Raw genomic sequence first — 16929 nt, 5'->3', positions numbered from 1 at the left:
GATGAAATATAAGGTGGGTGCAAAACTGATTGAGAGACTACTCAAAGAGTAGTTATCAAAGGTTCTCTGTCAAACTGGGAAGCTGCATCTAGTGGGGCCCCACAGGGTGGATCTCCCTCCTGTCTGGTACTAGTCAATATTTTCATTAATGGCTTGGATAATGGAGTAGACAGTATGTGTAGAAAATTTGTGAATGACACCAAGCCGCAAGCACTTAGGAGGACAGGATTAGAATTCAAAATGACCTTGACAAATTAGAGAATTGGTCTGAAATCAACAAGATGAAATTCAGTAAAGACAAGTGCAGAACACTTCATTTAGGAAGGAAAAATCAAATGTACAACTACAAAATGAGGAATAACTGGCTAAGCGGTAGTACTGCTGAAAAGGATCAGGGAGTTATAGTGGATCACAAATTGAAGATGACCCAACGATGTAATGCAGTTGCAAAAAAAGGGCTAATATCATTCTGAGTTGTATTAACAGGAGTGTCATATGTAAGACACGGGAGGTATTTGTACAGCTCTATTCAGCATTGGTGAGGCCTCAGCTGGAGAATTGTGTCCACTTTTAGGCGCCACACTTCTATGATTCTATGGATTTCACTGAAGCTGCTGGTGGCTTAGCATTTTTGAGAGCCAGCCCGCTCATTTAGATGCCTAAATGCAGACTTGGGAGCCTAATTTGAGGTATCCAGGTTTGAAAGTCTAGGCCATAAGGCTTTCCTTGGAAAACTGTACTTACAACAAAGCACATGCTCTGAAGAGTGTTCACTCCGTGGTGTATCAAACATGTACAGTAACTTTCATTATAAGGGTACTCTGAAGTTCCAACCTTCCACAGCTCCACTTACTGGGTAAATGCTTTTGTGGTAAAGGGGATGTTGCTTTGACTTCCTATACTGGTATAGGGTTGATTCAGTTCCCTTAAAGCCACTGGAAAGACTCCTGTTGGATTGGCCTTTAAAAGACATCAGCCATGAGACTAAAGTTCTAACTTGCTGTGCATGTGGAATTTCCCTCCCTTCCCCACTATTATAAAGATGAGACTCCTCAAGGAAGTTGGGGATGTGAGCATGTAACCAGCTACTTCCCTGATGCCCCATGCAAGAGCTTCCCTAGCCTGCACAATTGCTGTCAGCATTCCCTGTGGCTTTACCCATCAGCACAAACCTTCCTAGTGGAAGCAAACCTTTATAAGAACATAAATCTAAAGCTTAGCTAGCTACCATCACCCCATAGATGTATCCTTGGCCCTCTAATCAGAGTATCCATAGATCCTTCTCGTACATACCTCGCTACTGCAAAGTCATCTTTCAAACACACACGCACTTAGGCTGCCGTCAGGTTGATGCTCCCTGACCCCAGCATCACTCCAGAGTGAGTCTCAGCCATTTTCTTCCTCAGAGCCTCAAGTCCCCTCCGTTGCCACACTCAGCTGCTGTCATTTTGAGTCTAATTTAAAGATTCAGGCTTTGATCCCTGTCTTGCAAGTGCAATGCCTGGCCACTGGGCTTACCCCTTGACACGTTTCTAGTCAAACTTGTTCTCTTCTCTTACCTTGCTCTTGTTGGTCCCCTGGAAGGAGTTTGCACATGCATGTTCACACGTTTTTTTACAAAGCAATCTGAACCATAAAACCCGAGAGAAAAATAGTATTTTCAGTAACTTTATACTGATTTATTACCTTTAAAATTAAGCAGTATTCAGATACTGCAGCTGGGCAAAGATAATCAGCTAGATCAACAGAACTCAATCCCTTCTCAAAGCAGCATTTTCCAGCCATACTTGGGATGCTCAGTGTGGTATTTCCCCTCTCCTTTGCATAGAGTTCTCTAGCAGGAGTGTTTTTCTGATGGAGCTGTGTTTTGTCATTCATTCCTGTATTTCAATTGTTAGTACGTCTGAAGTTTGCTTCTTGCTAAGACGATAAATAGAAATGGTAAAAGTAAAACCAGAAATTGTTAGTGTCCGTATTAAGAAATCTGGAGAATCAGGCAAAGGAGTTTCGTTGAAGCTTATCTCTGACTGGTTCAGCTCTCCCAGGGCTTCTGTTAGCAGATAAATGGGGGATGGCTTACTCCCTACCTCTCTGAACAGCCTCTCCAGATTGAACCATACAGTTTCATTGGTTGTGGCACGTAAGGGTTTTTACCAAAATGCCAACTTTAAAATAGAACTTCCACCTAACTGTGGAGGTGGCCCATCCTTCAGGTTCTCAGATGAGAATAAGCTGCTAAAAGGCATATTTTGTTGGCTTCCTGCCAGCCCAGTGTAACCCTTGTTGCTAGCCTCTGTCAGCAGTGGCTGCCTGACACAGACTGTGAGTCAAAGCCTCTCTCCTGGTGTGGACAGCACAGGAGAGGTAGCAGCAGTAATGCCTGGCCCACCCGTGCCTTTATTGAAGGTACTGGAAGCCCTGGTTTTGCTTTTTGCTTTTTCTTTCATCGGCTCCAGTTCCTGGAGCCGGGCTGCTCTCCTCCTCGCTGCCCTCTGAATCTTTTCCCTCTCTCCTTTTGGCAGGATTGCTGCAGAACAGAGCAGTAGGTTGGCAAAGTATAGAACGCTGCGGTAAAAGGGGGTTGCTCTTCCTAGAAGTAAGGGCTCTTCTGGAATTTGCCTTTCCCAGGCATTCTGGCTACTTCATTTCATTCTCATCGCTCGCTGCTCGGCCAAAAGAAATCTTAGCTGAAGCCACTTTCCCACCTGTCACGTACGGCTTTGAGTCTGGGCTGGGGGTGTATTATTTTTAATTGTAGCTGTCTTTAGATGTTGTTCTATTACCTACGTGTATTAAGAGAAAACGTCTTCTGCAGGAAGCCTTCCCTCTCCTAAGTTTATGTGACACATACAAAACACACGTGCATCCTTTTTGTTGCGGGCCTAAGGATTCTAGACAACAATGAAACACAAGCTAAATTAACCACGGAAACCTGGCGTGGGGGAGGGGATTTTCATACCGGTCAGTGAATGGAGATTGTGGTCTAGAGGTGAGCATAGTGAAAGTGGTACAAACTTGCCCTGACCTGCACTGTTTCTGCTATTTCATTCCTGGGAATCTTTACCAGAGACTGTGGGTACGTCTACACTACCTGCCTGATTGATCTACCAGGGATCAATTTATTGCGTGTAGTGTAGACTCAATAAATCGATCCCTGGTCGCTCTCCCATCGACTGCTGAACTCCAGCTCGGCGAGAGGAGGAAACAAAGTCGATGGGGGAGCGGCGGCCGTCAATCCCACGCCACGAGGATGCAAAGTAAGTAATTCGAAGTCGATCTAAGATACGTCGACTTCAGCGACGCTATTCTCATAGCTGAAGTTGGGTGTCTTAAATCGATTCCCACCCCCAGTGTAGACCAGGCCTGTGAGTCAGAGTGAACTGGGTGTGACTTTCTGGAGTGGGTAATCAGATATCCAGTAGAAGCAAGGCCAAACCACCCACCTCTTTTGACTTGTGACCCAAGCTGTGATTTATCCAAGTATCAAATCAGACTAGATTTGATGGCTCCCACTGTGGCATCATAGAGTTTAAGGCCAGAAGGGACTGCTACATCATCTAGTCTGACTGCCTGTATATCACAGGCCAACACCTCCCAGCACCCACACACTAAACCCAACAACCCAAATTAGGCCAAAGCGTTACAGCCCACGGGAGACTAGACTGTTATGTGCCACAGGCAGAACCAAGGTGCACCAGTGCTCATGGCCTATGTAATGGCAGGGAAATAATTAAATAAGATCTAGTCAGATAATCTTGCAAGTGACTTGCCCTCCACGCTACAGAGAGAGGTGAAAAAAACCCAAATTCCTTCCTGACCCCACACGGCAAGACCTGGAGCATGTGAGCCAAAACCAGCCAGGCACCTCAAGAGAGAATGCTCCATGCCACCTCAGAGCCCTGGCCCCCATGTCTGATGTCCCCTCTTCAGCCATGGCCATCCTTGATGCTTCAGAGGAAGGAGATGCATTTAAAAACAAAAACAAATTAAACTCCCAGAACACTATGGGAAGAAAATCCCTTCCTGGCTTCCTGCATCAGCAGTCAGTTCCTTCCGAATATGAAATCATTTTCAGATTTCCCCAATCACTTTCCCAGTATAAAGCCCTTCATTTCTGCTGTTAATTTGGAGTGGGGAAGGTTCCCATTTATCATGCAATAGTCCTGTGGGGGTCAGACTGCCCAGCATGCTGCCTGTCTTTCTGCATGCCTCTCTTGTTTCTGTGCATGTGTGATATCCTTCATTTCACCTACATTGTGCATTCTTTCAGGGTTGAGAGAGAATCAGACTGTAATACCATGCATCTGATAGAATTGAAACCATTGCAGAATACACTGATGAAAGCTCTCTCAAGCTTCTATTTGATTGTTTTGTAATATATCTACAATTGTACCTACCCAGTGCTCTAGGCACACATAACTAAGACCCAGGATTCAAATTTTCAAAGAGGGGACTAAATTTTATGTACAAAAGTACAGGCACAGGTAACTGTATCCTTAAAACATAGCACTGTTACTTGTGAGTACAAATTCCTGTTTACATTTGTAATTGCCCAATCTGTATCAAGTATGCTTTGTGTTACATGTGCACGAGTACATTTACTGTCCACAACATTGAAGATTTGGCCTCATGTCCCTTTTCAGACCCTTTCAAGACACCCCTATCACCACCTCTCAACTCCCTCGCGGGTGCTTTTGAAACTTGAACTGCACACACGAAAAAGCTGACATAACTAGAGAGGAATTGGCTTGATATCCATATGTGAGCTTAGTGTCACTTTGCTCTGGCTGATGAATGTTTGTAACATTAAATTCTCGGTGCCCCAGTATGGAGTAGGTAAGGAATGGCATTGTGTGTCCCTTGAACACTTCTCCCTTAGCCAGAGCTAAATGCCGTCAGCTGCGGGCAGTTGTCTTTGCCAGCCCCTCAAAACCACAGCCAGGGTTGCTCTGATACTCCAAAAATGCATCAGTTTGCACTTTCCTGTAACAGAGTTCGGTGTACATGCACGCTCTGAACTCTGCAGATTCAAGAGTGTTGAGCACCCAGAGCTCTAGCTGAAGTCAATGGATCCTGCAGGTGTCTTGTCCCTTCCCAGGACATGGGTTTGTCATGTATGTGTTAGATTTCTCTTGGCTCAGGTTTTAATTTGGAGAAGACATTTTGAGTCTTCCTTTTAAGATCCAAACCCACTCATTCTAATTGCATAAACCAGCAGTTTCTTGGTAAGTTTAAGAATTAGACTAAGCCTGTTGAAAGCTTTGCACTCAGCCACCATTTTTAATTCAGTTTTTGTTTTGCAAGGCTGGTCATCTCTGCCATTTGCCGAAATCCACCTTTGCGTTTTCTGGACATTTCACTGCTTCTGTTTGCCCCCCCTTGTTGTGCTATGATACGGTTTATTACATCTTTGCCATGTAAAAAGAAATCCCGTGTCTTCCTTCAAAAGAGCATGGGACACTTAATGAGCAAGGAATTTCAACCTTGCATTGAAAATGTTAATTTTGTTCGGATTTCTCTTTCCTTTCAGGACACATTAGTACCAGAAAAATGGATGAAATAGGAGGGAAAAAACTCAAATCTACACAGAAAAGTGGCCAAGAAACAGTCCAGAGGCCAGAAGTTGGAAGGCAGAAAAGAATTTTTTGTATGAAGTCGAGAATTGTGGTTATACTTTATTTTTTGAATGTTTTCCCTCACTTTTTTTTAGTGCTGTTTGAGCAATTTTGGAATTAAGCCAGCAAAGGCCATGTCTTTTCTTCCCTCCCTCTTCACCCCCCCCCAAGTGTTTAAATTCTGACAGTGCAAATTTTGTAATTCTGACATTTCCCCCCCTTGTGGAATAAAGAGGATGATGAGAGGAAAGAAGGGTTCAATGTTTTATTCCAAGCTGCTTCAGAGGCTGTGATGTAACGTTGGGTTCCATGTGAGAGTGAAACACGTTTTCACTGGCTTTGCTTAGCCCATAATTTCTTTATTCTAGGCAAGGCATACTGTTGTGTGGAGCTTCTCTTTTCATGATGCTGCTCCTGCAGTGTGCCTGGCACTTGCTTTCAGGTCCTTCCTTGGCCTCGCCCCAGTCTATTCCCGAATAAAGAAGTTTGTGCAGCAGGACTTTCTACTCTTGTGCTGTCCTGAATGATGGTTGCAGAGGATACAACTGGGAAGCCCACATCTGCATTTCTCCTGCTGATTGCACTGGAAGGCTGTGTAGACGGTTAATGTTAGATTCCCTGATCCTAGAACCAAAAGAGTCAAGAGCCAATTCTGTGCCTAAACTGAGGGAGAAACTGTCCATGGTGCTGAAATATGAAGACTAATGTGCATCCTCCCTTTTACTCTCAATTGTTAATTATTTTTAATAGGTCCCATGCAGCATCAATGAAACTCCAGTGAGGGATGTTCAGCCTAAAGCTCTGCCATCAGAGCAGTTTTGTTAGCCTTGCTTTGTTTCCGTTCCAGTACTGGGTACAGACCTTGCCACTTCAAGGGTGATTTCTTTGTTTTGTGTCTTCTTATAGTAGGTTAATTTCTGTGTGTGTGTGTGAGAGCGCGAGCATTTTTCTGATAAATTAAATGAATGTCAAGAGCCTGCAGTGGGCTTGCTGGCTGCGACATAGGGATGTCTGCTGGCTTTGTTTTGAAGCCTAAAGGACCGGTTAAACACGAAGCCACGCTGGCTCTATATTCCTGGGCCATTGGAGCCCAGCCTGGCTGTACTGGAAGGCCAAAGGTTAGAAACTTTTAAATACTTGAGTGATGCCCTAGCAATCCACAGTGACTTATCCATTAGTGACTTATCACTGTGCTCTTTTAGCTCCATTATCTCAACCTCTTTTTTGTGAAAACATGGAATTGGAAAACTGTTTTGGGTGGAGTTTTACCCCCGTCCTTCCTCTTCAATCAACAAGTCCTAGCATAGGAATAAATTGGACCCATTTTTTTTGAGACCCCCCCCCTTTTCTCTGTTTTGAAAGTACATATGTTTGTTTGTGTTAGTACTCTGCCTGGATTCTTCAGTTTCCCTTCTTGCAGCTGTCGCCTATCACTGCAGCTATAGGGCCAGGGGTCCAGGAGTCCCGCAGCTAGCACAGGGCAGGATGGCTCAAGAAAGCTTGGAGAAACACTCTGTAGAAACACCTCAGCTGACTTACATGGAGCTACACCAAGGATCAGGGAGGTCCTCAGGCTACATTTTTAGATGGCACATCTAAATTTGCATCCACCATCAGTTACATCCGTAACTGGGAGCAGATGATTGATAGGCTTTAGCTTCCTACCTCCTTGATTGCACATGTGGGTGAGAATTTAGCTGTCTGCCGTTAATGCCCACAGTGGAATGTGGCTATTAGTTGGAAAGGAAAAATTGTTCCCACAAAACTAGAGGCCAAGTTGAAGCTCGTTTCAGATACTTAGCCCTTAGTGTCCACAATGTGTGATATAAACATTCGCTTTCAGGCATGTAGGCTGGATCCCATTTTCATGTCTGCCACCTCATGAACTGTGCTGAGCAGAAGGCCATGAAGAAAAGCAGAGAAGATTTTCCAACCCAAGTTTGACCTGGACAAAGGTCTAATATAACGAGAGACATCCACAAAGACCTCATCTCCGCTCATGTATGTACAAAATTATACCTGTGCCTGGAGTTGGCAAGTGCAGATATGGCCATTTGCTCTTTTAGTAGTCTAGCACAGCTGTTAGAATTAGCCTCTGCAAAACCAGTTGGCAAACATTGGGTCCTTAATGTGCATTGAACAGAAAATGTAGCTCATGACCAAGAAACGGACACATCTCAAGAGACAAGGAGGAATCTTGACCTGCTGTTGGACAGGTTTATTCAGAACAACTTTTATTTCTGCTGCGATGATGGAAAAGCAAATCCCACCCGGAATTATTTACATGTCATCTGAAGGCATAACTGTTACATGTGCAGTACTGGAGCGTCATGATGCCAGAGTAGGAGCAGAATAATGTTCTTCCTCTGCCTTTCGGACACTGGAGAGAGGGGTTTTGTGGCACTGGGGGAACATACTAAAATATTTTCCCTTCTAAAGGGCAGTGAGGAGTTATACAGACATCACCCTAAATGTGGGAAATAATGTTGCAGTGGAGTTAGGAGATGAATTAATAATGCTCCATCATGAAAGTTAAAATATATTGACCAGTATAATCTGAAATTCCCCTCTGATGATGCACAGGAGTCTCATTTACACCAAACCCAACCCCAGGCTGGACTTGCTGGTGAGTTCAACCCTGCTGCAAGAGTTCTGGACAGGACAAAATAGCCATGTCTGAGGCCAGTGATGTTTCCAATACATTGTGTATGTTTTCTAAAGAAGAAATAAATCGTTCATTAGTGTGCAATCATGTAATGCTTGATCTGATCTCTATTGGATGTATATCCATAAGGGGGAGGAGTCAAATCAATGTATAGACTATATCTACATGGATACCAAAAGGTAGTTTTTAGTAGCCTGCATGTTTATTGAGTAAACAAACTTTCAGACAGAGCAGTAACCCAGCAGATTTCTTTCAGTAGCACTTGATTCAAAAAATTTCTGTTGAGATTGTAGATAATCAAATCTCTGCCCTGGGCTAGGTGTGCACAGGATTGAGTAGCCCTATACAGGCTACTGACCAGTAGCTGATAACAGTGAGAGATCTGTTTAGTCAAGTACACCTGAAGGGAAGTAGGAAGGAATTAAAGGACTGATTCAAATTAACCTGGGCATAGTAATTTTTAAAACAATCTTATTCCTTTATGAAATGTCTCTAGGTTCCGAGAAGGATATGCATGAATTACAGCTGTTCATGTCCAGGATCTTGTCTTTGCTGCTGTGGGTTGTTTACTCTGCAGCTGGGTCCATGATCTCCTTTGGGGAAGAGGAAAAAAGAAAATTGAGGCAGCTGTTTGTGAGTAAAGACATAACAGATGTGTGTTACGTCAACCACAGGCTCGCCTGAGCTGTCATCACTTGGCTGCAAGAGTCAGACGTAAGTAAGTCAGGCGAAGGAATTGAGGGGAAGCCAGGTGGGTAAGGAGGTGCCCAACTTTGCTGTAGCTCTCCGTTCATGGAAGCATTTATTTTTTAAACAGTTCTTTTAAACTACCAGTCTTCGTGGCCACCATTTTCAAACTAAAATTAGGCTCTAAATCCATGTTTAAGTACATAAGAACTCACCACTCATTGACTTCAGTGGGCACTGTCTGTGCGGAGATGGAAGCTTAATCATCTATCTGCACAGTAACGCTTGGCTTAAGCCTTTCTTTTCCCACTACAGGGCACTGCAAAAGCAGGATGTTGCACAAAGCTCAGCAGCTGGGATTGATACTCACCAGAGCATGGTGGGGAGAAGGGAGAGAGATTTACAGTTTCATGAGCTTGGCCAGGGTGTTGGTAAAGTCCTCGACATGGTCACTGTTGACATCCTGAGGCCTGAATAAGAGGAGAGAGCTGGGTAGGCTGTGACATAGTTCTGTGTGGAAAACAACTCACTATTGTGATTGCTCTCAGAAAATAGAGTTGGGGGAAGAGACAAGTTGATGAGGTACAGGACTAGTATCAGCCATGCTGTGGAGGGGAGGCTCCATCCAAGTTTCCCCCAATGCAGCTGTGCCATGCTTACCATTGGAAAGAGAGATGCAGGCTTTGATGCACAGTAGAAGCTTTATTCTGACCAGGAATGTACTGGAGGAATATTACCTACCCCCATCTTTTCACCCACATAAGTCAGATAGGAATAAGGACCTATTCCCGCTCCCATTGAAGTGTACAGCAAAACTCCTACTGACTGAAATGGGGTTAAGATTTTAAGGCCCTACATTTCAAGGTAAAGCTTTCTACCTACCTTTGATTCTGCAATATGGCTCCCAAGAAATTCTTTAATACCATCTGCTGGTGGTAGCGGCTGTCCATCAAGATGCTCTCAGACTGGCGCCTGGTCAAAAATTCATGCTCCCCTTCCCCTGGACTGCGTTCGCTGTGTCGGTTAATCAAAGAACAAGAATGGGCTGCTAGAATGGCTCTCTGCAAACAGGCTTTACAAACAGTTTCTCCATCACTTGGTGGAAGGATGGGGAACCTGCTGCACTTGCAGGGGTGGCTTAGCTATTCCCTCATGAATCAGGTTGTTGCAGGATCTTACTTCTGATTTGCAAATCATTTGCCCATCCATTGCTAAGATGAAATAACTGAACTCATTGCTCACATTCTCTTGAGTAGGAATGAGGTTGGTCAAGTGGGAGACCAATGATGGGCTGCAGTTGTCAAGTATCTCCTGTCTTGTTTAGCAACACTAGTATATGTGGTCAAAGCTGAGGGAGCTGCAATGTGGATTTTGATTCCTCCCCCCCCCCTGCTTTGGGGCAGGGTGAAGCCAAGTTTCTTTCTGTGAGTGATAGCAGTTTAATGCCTCCCGCAAAGGTTCTAGCTGCTCCTAAAGTGGTGGCAATTAAGAATAACCCTGAATCTAATAGGTTGGGAAGGAAAGGATTAAATAAAATGACCAAAGAAAACTGATTGTCGGGATCATTAAAAAATATGGGGATGCAGGGTTCTCTTAGACCACAGAGGAAGAGGCTTTTTCTTGTGCTGATGAAACAGTGAGAAATGCATGTGACTAGGAGAGATGATGATTCCATCAGACTGGATGGAAAGTTCTCTACTTTAACTATGTGCATGGAAGAAATTGCCTGGTGTGACACGCAAAGCCCCAACCCAGTAACAACAGAAGAACAGGAAAAGTCATCTTACCCCAGCCGTTTGCCTATAATGGTTTGTAAGATCTTCCGGGCAGAGATCTGCCCCAGGACTTTCCGGTAGTGATCAGTGAATATGGCATCAGCATGACGCTGCATCCTAAAGATAAGAGACAGACGCTAGATGCATAAAACACCCTGGATAATACACTCGGTAAGAAATCAACTTTAAAAATGCCAAAAACCCATTCACATCTGATAGTGCTGAGAGAGGAGCTGATTAAGGGGCAAACAACCATCCCAGAATCTCAGTGTCTGACACTTTTTATTCTCCATCAGAAAAGCAATTGTTTTTTTAAAAAGTCCTGACATGGAAACAGCAGGAAAAATCTACCAACCAATCAGGAACTGCTGGGGAAAAATGGCTTCACATTTAAAAAATGTTGTAAAGGGCCCAAAAGTTCGTGAGTGGGGGGGTAGGCAAATGGCTGGGAAGGGGAGAGGTTGTGGCTAGGCTATGCCCTGGCTATTCCCCAGCAGCACCAGGGGACCATTAGGAGTAAATGCAGCTGGGACATGAGTTTCAGAGAAGCCTTCAGAGGTGCTCTAATGTTCACTGGGATCTGGTCCCAGGAGAGGGGAAGTGCAAGCCCCCCACTCAGTCCCCACATCCTGGCTCTGCACAAGGACAGGGATGAATCCACCAACCCAGCTCCATTGCTCTTGTCTGCCTCAGTTCCCTCACCTGCTTAAACAGGACTGACTGTCCTTCCCTGCCTGATGGGGGTGCTGTGAGGATGAATTCGTGAATGTTTTTGAGGTGAACAGATGCTGCCACAGTTCCCAGAGATGCCTAGAGCTCTGCCGAATTGCTGCTTGCATGAAATAGGGCGGGAAAGGAGTATTGATCTTGTGCCTCATTTTGCTATCTGTCAATAACTCTCTCTTTGGAAAGGTTGGAAGAGCTAACCCCTTCCCCAGGTGACTGACTCAGGTGTAGGGAGACAGCCTTATAACAGTGGAGAGAATACGCAGCCTGCTGACTACATGTTGTCTGGCTATGAGCGCAGACTTCATCTGCTAGAGCAGAGTTTTGTCCAGTCAGCACCAGGCCAGGGACACCTTTTAAGGAAGATACTGGCACTTTCAGATACGTCAATGGCATTGTGACACTCCACTCCTTGCATTAGCACTGGACCCCTGGGGCAGTGTGCTGGGAGGGGGCTCTGTGTCGCTGGCGATGTCCGTCCGCGGGAAAGCGCTACTGTGCTGTTGCCCACATCGGTTCAGTAAAGATGCTGTAGGACTTCTGGCAAGAGTTGGGGTGATAATTCCAAGCATCTTGATCAAATTCCTGTCTGAGTAATTACACGCTTCCTACTTGCCCTTCCCTTTCTGGCTTCAATTGGACTTAAAATTCTTCTGTTCCTGACCTAGGTAGCCACAGAGCGTGGCTGTTTTCAATTTAATTCCTGTGTGTTAAACCACTAGAGAAATCAGTGAAAGTGGCTGGAAAATGGTTAAACTTTTTGGCAAAATATCAAAACCCATAAAACCTTGGCCAAAACCGCCCCCTCCCTGGAAAAAAAAAATATCCCTGCACATTTCTATGGAAATGGTGCTGCAGTGCCTCGTGGGAGTTGTCGTTTAGGTGTATTATTCCCCCTTTCTTTTCTGTGGGCAGGTCTTGGTGGCTGAGCTAAATCTCCCATAATGCACCACAATCTCATTTCTTGCTGAATTACCACAGTGCATCATGGGAGATGTATGTAGTCCAGTAGAGAATGAGCCAAGAGGCAGCCCTACAACAACTCCCAGGAGGCATCTTCGCTGCCTTTCCAAATTGAAACTTTTTCATTTTCAGGTGAAAGCTTTCCAATTTTCAAATGTTTGGGTTTTTAATATCTTCTATAGAAAGCAGACAATTTTTGCAAAAAAAACTTACTTTAATAAAAAACCCAATTTTCCATTGAAAAACAGTTTGGCTGGAAAAACTTCAACTAGCCCTAGAACTCAATCCTCACTTGTAATTTCTGCAAAATATCCACAAGTGCTCTCAAATCCTCTTGCTGTTTCCCTCATGGGCTGCAGTGTAGGAAGAACTTAACTGAGGCTCCCTTTGTGTGTTGAGGTTGGAGAGTGAGACACCTACCTTTTTTCAGCAGGGTTGGCTAGTAAACCCTCCTCTTCCTGCTGCTGCTCCTCCACAGAGAGATTGTTGCTCTGCACTGGACTGCCATCCTGTAGCTGAAAGCTCACCGTCTTGCTAGAGATGGGCAGTGGATTGTACCTGTAAGAATGAGCCAGCAGCTCTGAGCACAACTAAGCTGCAGTCCACATCATAGCCTTCTCCACTGGGCCAACCACCAGCAGTCCTTAAGTAGCACTTGCTTGGTTCACCTTGGTATGGCTTGTCTTCTCTCTTATTCTTCCCTTCCCGGTCTCATGGAGACAGCACAGGTTGTCTTTGTACTGCTGTCCTCCAGATCTGGAAGCTGCCTAGATGCTACTTATACCAATATGCTAGGCACCTTTTGAGATTAGAAACACAGAAGTCCCAGGCACAAAGCAGCAGACCGGTCCCCCTCTCCAAAAAGCCAACATACCCAGGCAAAACATAACCAATTGCGTTCTCACTGTGCCAGTTCTTGAAAGCAAAGCCTAAAGTTTTGTAGATCTACTGATTTGTGAACTTACAAAAATAAGATAATTTCAACACATGGCAGAGAGATACTTAAATGAATTACAGGGAGGACTTAGTACACAACCCTTCAGTCCATATAATACCAAAGTTCCTATACCTCTCACTTCAGTGCAAGTGGACAGTAATACAGAAGAAGCAAAGACAGTTAACCTGTACTTACAACTTTTTAATTAAAGGCAGGGCTGGCTGTGCCATCTATATTATTACAGTTGCTGAACACTTCCCATTATAAGACCCTGTTTTCAATTGTTTATAATTTTGCCAAACTTCAACCATTTAGGCTGAAATTTTCCATGCTGGGCTGAATTGTTCTGAAAATTTAACCAAAATAGCTCAGCTATTTCCAAGGAGGAGGCTAGGGCAAAATATGTTGTTTTCCCCCTGTTAAAAAATTTGTGAGACCTTTTCTTTAAAATGTCCTAGCATCCCTGTACTTTGGAGCAGGGACTCAAAATTTGGCAAGGGGGCAGTCTTTGTGTCAGGGATGTGTCTTTTGCCCTCCCCCAAAAATCCACTTCAAAGTTGGCCAAGTTATAAGCATTTGAAAAACAGCGGTTTGTAAATGATCAAAGGCATCTTTGATTTGAGCAGCTAAAATCTCCAAAGATTGTCCTCACTAAGCATGCTCCAGCCCCTCGCTGCTCCTGTGTATGACCAGACTGCCCATGTGCCATCCCCGCGGAGTGACTGAGGTCTACACTATAAAATTGTTGGTTTAACTACATCAGTTAGAGGTGTGAAAAATCCACAAGCCTGAGTGGATAGTTAAGCTGACCTAAGTCCCCGTGTAGGCAGCGCTAGGTCAATGGAAGAGCTCTTCGTCAGCCTAGCTACCACCTCTCGGGGAGATGGGTTGCCTACAGCAATGGGAGAATCCCTCCCACGGTGTAGGAAGTGTCTACACTGAAGCACTGCAGCAGAGCAGCTGCAATGGTGCAACTGTGCCCTGTAGCATTTTAAATGTAGGCGAGCACTGAGCCTGTTTCAGCCCAGGGCCTGGGGGGAGCTCAGAAGGACTTTCTCTTTCCAGTAATGACTGCTCCCAAGTGCTGTGGCCTGGGGTGCGGCAAGGCACTGGGACTGAGAGCAGGAAGTCCATCTCTCATGTGCTTTCAGTGATCCCCATCCAGCCAGCACAGAAGAAGCTGTCCAATTCAAATGCAGAAGGGACAAAAGTCAGACGGGGGGTGGGGGGAGGAGTAGATTGGGACAGGGAATAGGGGGGACAAATGGACTAGCTGGGCAAGGAGACTGAGACTGGAAACCAGTGGAGGACATGGGGGTGGGGATTGAGACTGGATTGGGGAAGACTGGCACTGGCTTCTGACTGGGACTAGGAACCAGTGTGTGGGCACAATACGGCCCTGACAAGGAGTTGGGTGTGGGGGAGAACTTGGACTGGCTGGGCAAAGGAACTGGGTGGGAGGAGTGGAAGGGGAACAGGAATCAGGACTTAGAGAGCAAGCCCATAGGAGGAAGCTAACATGGAAAAACTAGTATGTGAGCACTTAATGAATACGCACAGTGGGGCCAAGTTAAAGCTACACCGGCCACCCGAATTGTGGCACTTCCTAACTTTTGAGTGCTTGACTTTGCAACCTTAATAATGTCGGGAGTGAGAGAGAGAGATGTTGCCTGATGACTTGGAAGACTACTAATGAACTACAGGGACAGTCCACTCTGGGTCACCAGTTCAAATGCCGCGTGGCGTGGTTGCAACAAAAAACAATTACTATCTGGTGGCAGTTTGGCTCATATGTAGGAGCTTGTGATTCTAGGCATTGTCCTTGGGCTCTATCTGGATTTTTATCCTGCACCCAGCCCTGTGGTATCTGAGCACCGGGCAAGCAAGTGTCTAGTGCTACCATTGGTTCCTCAGTGGAGCCTGAACTCTGCTATTGCCAGTAGAGGAGGGGTCTCTAGGTCGACCTGAGGCCTGTTGCTGTGGCAGAGTGGGTAACCTTGTGCTGTCGTTCATATACCTGTTCTGTGAGTAAACAGAGGGCTTGGGCTCCAGGGCTGCTGCCATCATCAGCCCTGAACTTACATATTTTACTTTAAAACTGTTTAGGCCGTTTGACCCTGGCTGTCCCTTGTTTCGACTGCATCCAGTTTTCTCCTCAGGGGCCTTATATTTACACTTCACATTGTCAGATACAATGACAGCAAACCATTATGGTCCATTATACCACCTCCTGACTGCACACCCATCAACAAAGAGCGGGCATGGAGTGAATACTGGATTCAACATTGTGCCATGCGTCTTCAGTGAGCCAAGGACCCAGATGAATCAGAACGCTGTGGGTCCCATAATAGCAATGTGAACAGCTGCTCATGGAGATGTTGCAGGCTCCGCTTTCTCATCCCAGCCAGAGGAATGAGGAGGAGGAAAAGCTTGTTCTCACTGAAGCGTAAAGTAATGTTTAAACAAGACAATGTGGCACAACCTGCGGGCTCGTCACAGGAGACTTTCAGCCCCGGCATAGCAGGGGGTGCTGCAGGTCACGACTGACTTGTACTGCCAGAGCCGAGTGTGGGAGGCACTCCAGATGGAAATAGCAGGAGGAGGTGTGGGTCAGGGCTGAGGTGAGCTGACAGGGCTACAGGCAAGGGGCAGAGATCAGGACAGAAATAGCATGGGGTTGCCGCGGGTCAGGAGGGAGGTGAACTGTCAGAGTTGCGTGGGGGCCCTGGAGCCCTGGACTGAAATAGCAGAGGATGTTGCTAGTCAGGATTAAGTACTGCCACAGCTTGTGGTGGTGGGGAGGCTGAAAACGCAGAGGGCTTTGCCAGTCAGCATGGAATGTGCTGTCAGAGCTGGAGGGGGAGCTTGCAAAATGCTGCCTGCAGTGTCGTGAGCCTGGTATGAAAATCCACCAAATGCCCAAGCCAGAAAATAGGAGTGAAGTCAGAGCGATGGAGGGAAATCTTTGGGCAGGCAGGAAGTTAAAGGGGCTTACAGCCTACCTGAGAGCTGGATAGAGAGGAGAAGAGATGGAGCACATGACTAAATGGAGGAACAGGAGGAAGATGGCCCTGTGCAGCATCCTTCACCCTTCTGGAGTGACCTGAAATCAAGAGAAATCCAAATCAGTGATGGTGACAGACAAGTGACTCCTGACCTCACATGCAGCAGTTGGGGGCTCTGAGCACACCACTGCCAATGAGTTGGGAGAAAGCTTCTTGAATGTGCATGGGAGCTCTCAGTTACATCTTCATTTTCTCAGTCAGACTCAAGTCGCTGCATCCCTGTGTCATCGGCATCAATGAGACAGAAATCACCCTGTGCAGCCTATGTTTCTAATACGTGACATGTACTTCCCCTTGCAAGACAGCGGCCTCGGCATATCCGTGTCTTGGCATTGCATGGTGTTTATCCTATAAATACCCGATTAACAGCCACCATCTCAGCAAAGAAGCCCCTTCCAATGCCTACGTCTGCCTGGAACACTGTCCCAGCGAGTTGACTGATGGCCAGACTCTAGAGCCCATTTCCAGGGAATGCTGATGGTGATACGAACACCGG

The 16929-nt window shown here is 45.7% G+C and overlaps 2 protein-coding genes across 3 annotated transcripts in view; one reads left to right on the top strand and one right to left on the bottom strand.

Annotated features, from left to right (window-relative positions):
• RPN2 (ribophorin II) overlaps window positions 1-5860 on the top strand; it is a 31573-nt gene extending 25713 nt beyond the window's left edge. The window contains exon 17 of one of the 2 annotated variants that reach the window (XM_044985758.1): window positions 5531-5860. In XM_044985758.1, coding sequence (XP_044841693.1) covers window positions 5531-5540 — 10 coding nt within the window. In that variant the 3' untranslated portion in view covers window positions 5541-5860. Of the gene's footprint in view, window positions 1-2522; window positions 2605-5530 lie in introns of those variants that run through there. The other variant, XM_044985759.1, reaches the window with a different exon arrangement.
• Window positions 5861-9367: 3507 nt separating this feature from the next.
• On the bottom strand, window positions 9368-16580 carry GHRH (growth hormone releasing hormone). Its single transcript, XM_044984534.1, has 5 exons — window positions 16371-16580; window positions 12852-12989; window positions 10755-10859; window positions 9850-9981; window positions 9368-9437 (listed from the first exon to the last, which is right to left on the bottom strand). Exons 1-5 carry the CDS (start codon window positions 16448-16450, stop codon window positions 9368-9370), a joined length of 525 nt encoding a protein of 174 aa, XP_044840469.1. The 5' UTR covers window positions 16451-16580.
• Window positions 16581-16929: the final 349 nt, after the last annotated feature.

Source organism: Mauremys mutica, chromosome 13, assembly GCF_020497125.1.
Source record: "Mauremys mutica isolate MM-2020 ecotype Southern chromosome 13, ASM2049712v1, whole genome shotgun sequence".
Classification (NCBI taxonomy): domain Eukaryota; kingdom Metazoa; phylum Chordata; order Testudines; family Geoemydidae; genus Mauremys; species Mauremys mutica.
Note: the sequence above shows the minus strand (reverse complement) of the source record. Positions and strands in the feature narration are given on the sequence as shown.